Raw genomic sequence first — 2,265 nt, 5'->3', positions numbered from 1 at the left:
ATATATATATATATATATATATATATGTATATATATATAATTAACTTTTTTGAAATTACATGATTGAGTATCTCTCGTGAGCTTTCTGCTGTCTGAATAAAAGTTTTATAATTTGCAAAGACTAATTTCTGTGTAGTTTGAAGCACTGCGTTTTTCTCATCAGATAAATGATCAGGTTCTTTACCTAAAAATTTTTCATGCAGAATAAATCTGTATCTTATTGATGTACAAAGCAAAATTTAAATAAATAAGCTGGATAATAAAGGTATTCGTACTTAGCTGATCTACATCAAAGCCTCCAAGTTTTGAGAGATACTGATAAAAATTGGGATTTTCTTTCCAAGATTCTGAAATCGTAATTGCATAAAATGATACAAATGTACCATAATGAGCAATAATGCGTTAAAACAATTAATTTCCAAATAATAATTAATCTTACCCGAGATACCTTCCGGAAATATCAGATTTATCACATTCTCCGTTTCAATATCCATGATCCTTTTAACAAATGTATAATATCGGTTGTTAAAGCATTTCTGTTAATGCAAAATATTATTTTTCAGCGAATTGTTGAGACAAGTAGCAGATAGCATCAGCAAGATACTTTTCTTTGATTTCAATATATTGATTCAATAATATGTAAATATATAATTCAATGACTTCTTTTATAACCTTATATAATTATTGTAAAAGATTTTTATCGATTTAGATTATAAAAAATAATTTCTTTATATTTCGATTAAACTTTGGGCGATTATAAAAATTTTATTACGAAAGTTCTCAATGCAACGACACGTCGCTAAATCGCAAACGTCATCTTTAGCCGTTAAAGAAAGCCTGTAAGCACTAAGCACGAAAAATCAGCTGATCGACTGTCGACTGGAGGAAATTTACCAAGAGTCGGCGTGACAATATTCGACGATTGAATTCAATTAAATTTATGAATTAAAAGTTTTCTGAAAATCATTAGTCTAATTATTTTATTGCACGGGAAATGGCTTTAAATCTGATCAAACAGGTATATTTTTGCGATCGACTTGTATATAATCTCCATATACCAAGTAAGATAACCTGTAAAAGACATCCATTATTGAACATTTATCTTATTACGCACAATTGAATTGTTTAACGATTGCTTTTATTCTAGATTGCAGTAATTAGACAACGTTTACTCGCAACGAAAACTTTATCGGCAAAATTTTACACTGGAAGTCTGTACGAGCCAGATTATTTAGAGGTTAGATTTACACTTTTGGGTGTTTGAAGTATACATAACACGTTTTGTTAGTTTTTCGATTTTTACAGACAGGAAAACCAAAATTTCCGCTTTTATCTACGATAAATGTACAAATTAAAGGTTATAATTATCCTGTGCTCGAATGTTATCAGTCTTTTATACACAAATTAGCGGATGTCATACAAATCGACATAGACAATGGGTAAATTTGTTAAATTTTCTTAATTTTCTCTCAATTTTTACTCTTCAATTTTTAAAACAATCCATATTCTTTTGTTCAGCTGGCCATTACCACCTCAAGAATTCACGATTCAGAAATATAAAACTGCAACGACAATAATTATGTCCAAGTATTATCTCAAAATTTATGAAAGAAATATACAAATGTCAGAAGTACCGTCTATAAAATGCTCAGTATTAATCAGAGCATTGGAGGCAGCTTTACCACAAGGTGTTACTTTAAATATAAACATTTATGACCCCATATCAGAAGAGAAGCGATATGTACCAGATAAAGAATTGATTGATTTGAAAGCATCGCTAGATACATTAAAGAATAAAACTTAAATATATGTTGTTGCGATTAATATATTATTTGTAAGTGTAAATAATACTTGTACATACTCTTACAAAAATAGCATCTCTTTCCAAGCATGTAAATTTTTTAAATAGTAAAAATTTGAGAAAGTTATACACAAGATTAATGAAGAAAAATTCTTATTAACTTTTCTATGAGAAAGTTATACAATATATACAAAGAATTTATAAAAATAGTTCGATAAACTATTTCACAATATTCTTATTATCAATTTTGACTCTAAAACAAAATTAGATTAAATTTGGAGGAGTCTAGATTCCCCCTAATTATTTTTTATTATAAATAATTGTCGGACCTATTTTTTATTTATTATTCTTCTGGCGCTATTTCCTTGTTTACGCTCGCGCATGATACATGCATGTAATTCATATTTCTTTTAAGATATTTGTTTACAATAAACCAAAATGCACAACTTTAATCTTTGTACTGT

At 28.1% G+C, this 2,265-nt stretch overlaps 1 protein-coding gene across 1 annotated transcript; it reads left to right on the top strand.

Annotated features, from left to right (window-relative positions):
* Window positions 1-994: 994 nt before the first annotated feature.
* On the top strand, window positions 995-1,804 carry LOC105625473. The gene is made up of 4 exons (XM_012206800.1): window positions 995-1,018; window positions 1,148-1,237; window positions 1,306-1,439; window positions 1,519-1,804. Exons 1-4 carry the CDS (start codon window positions 995-997, stop codon window positions 1,802-1,804), a joined length of 534 nt encoding a protein of 177 aa, XP_012062190.1.
* Window positions 1,805-2,265: the final 461 nt, after the last annotated feature.

The sequence above is a fragment of the Atta cephalotes genome (genome assembly GCF_000143395.1).
Source record: "Atta cephalotes unplaced genomic scaffold scaffold01806, whole genome shotgun sequence".
NCBI classification, from domain to species: Eukaryota; Metazoa; Arthropoda; class Insecta; order Hymenoptera; family Formicidae; genus Atta; species Atta cephalotes.
Note: the sequence above shows the minus strand (reverse complement) of the source record. Positions and strands in the feature narration are given on the sequence as shown.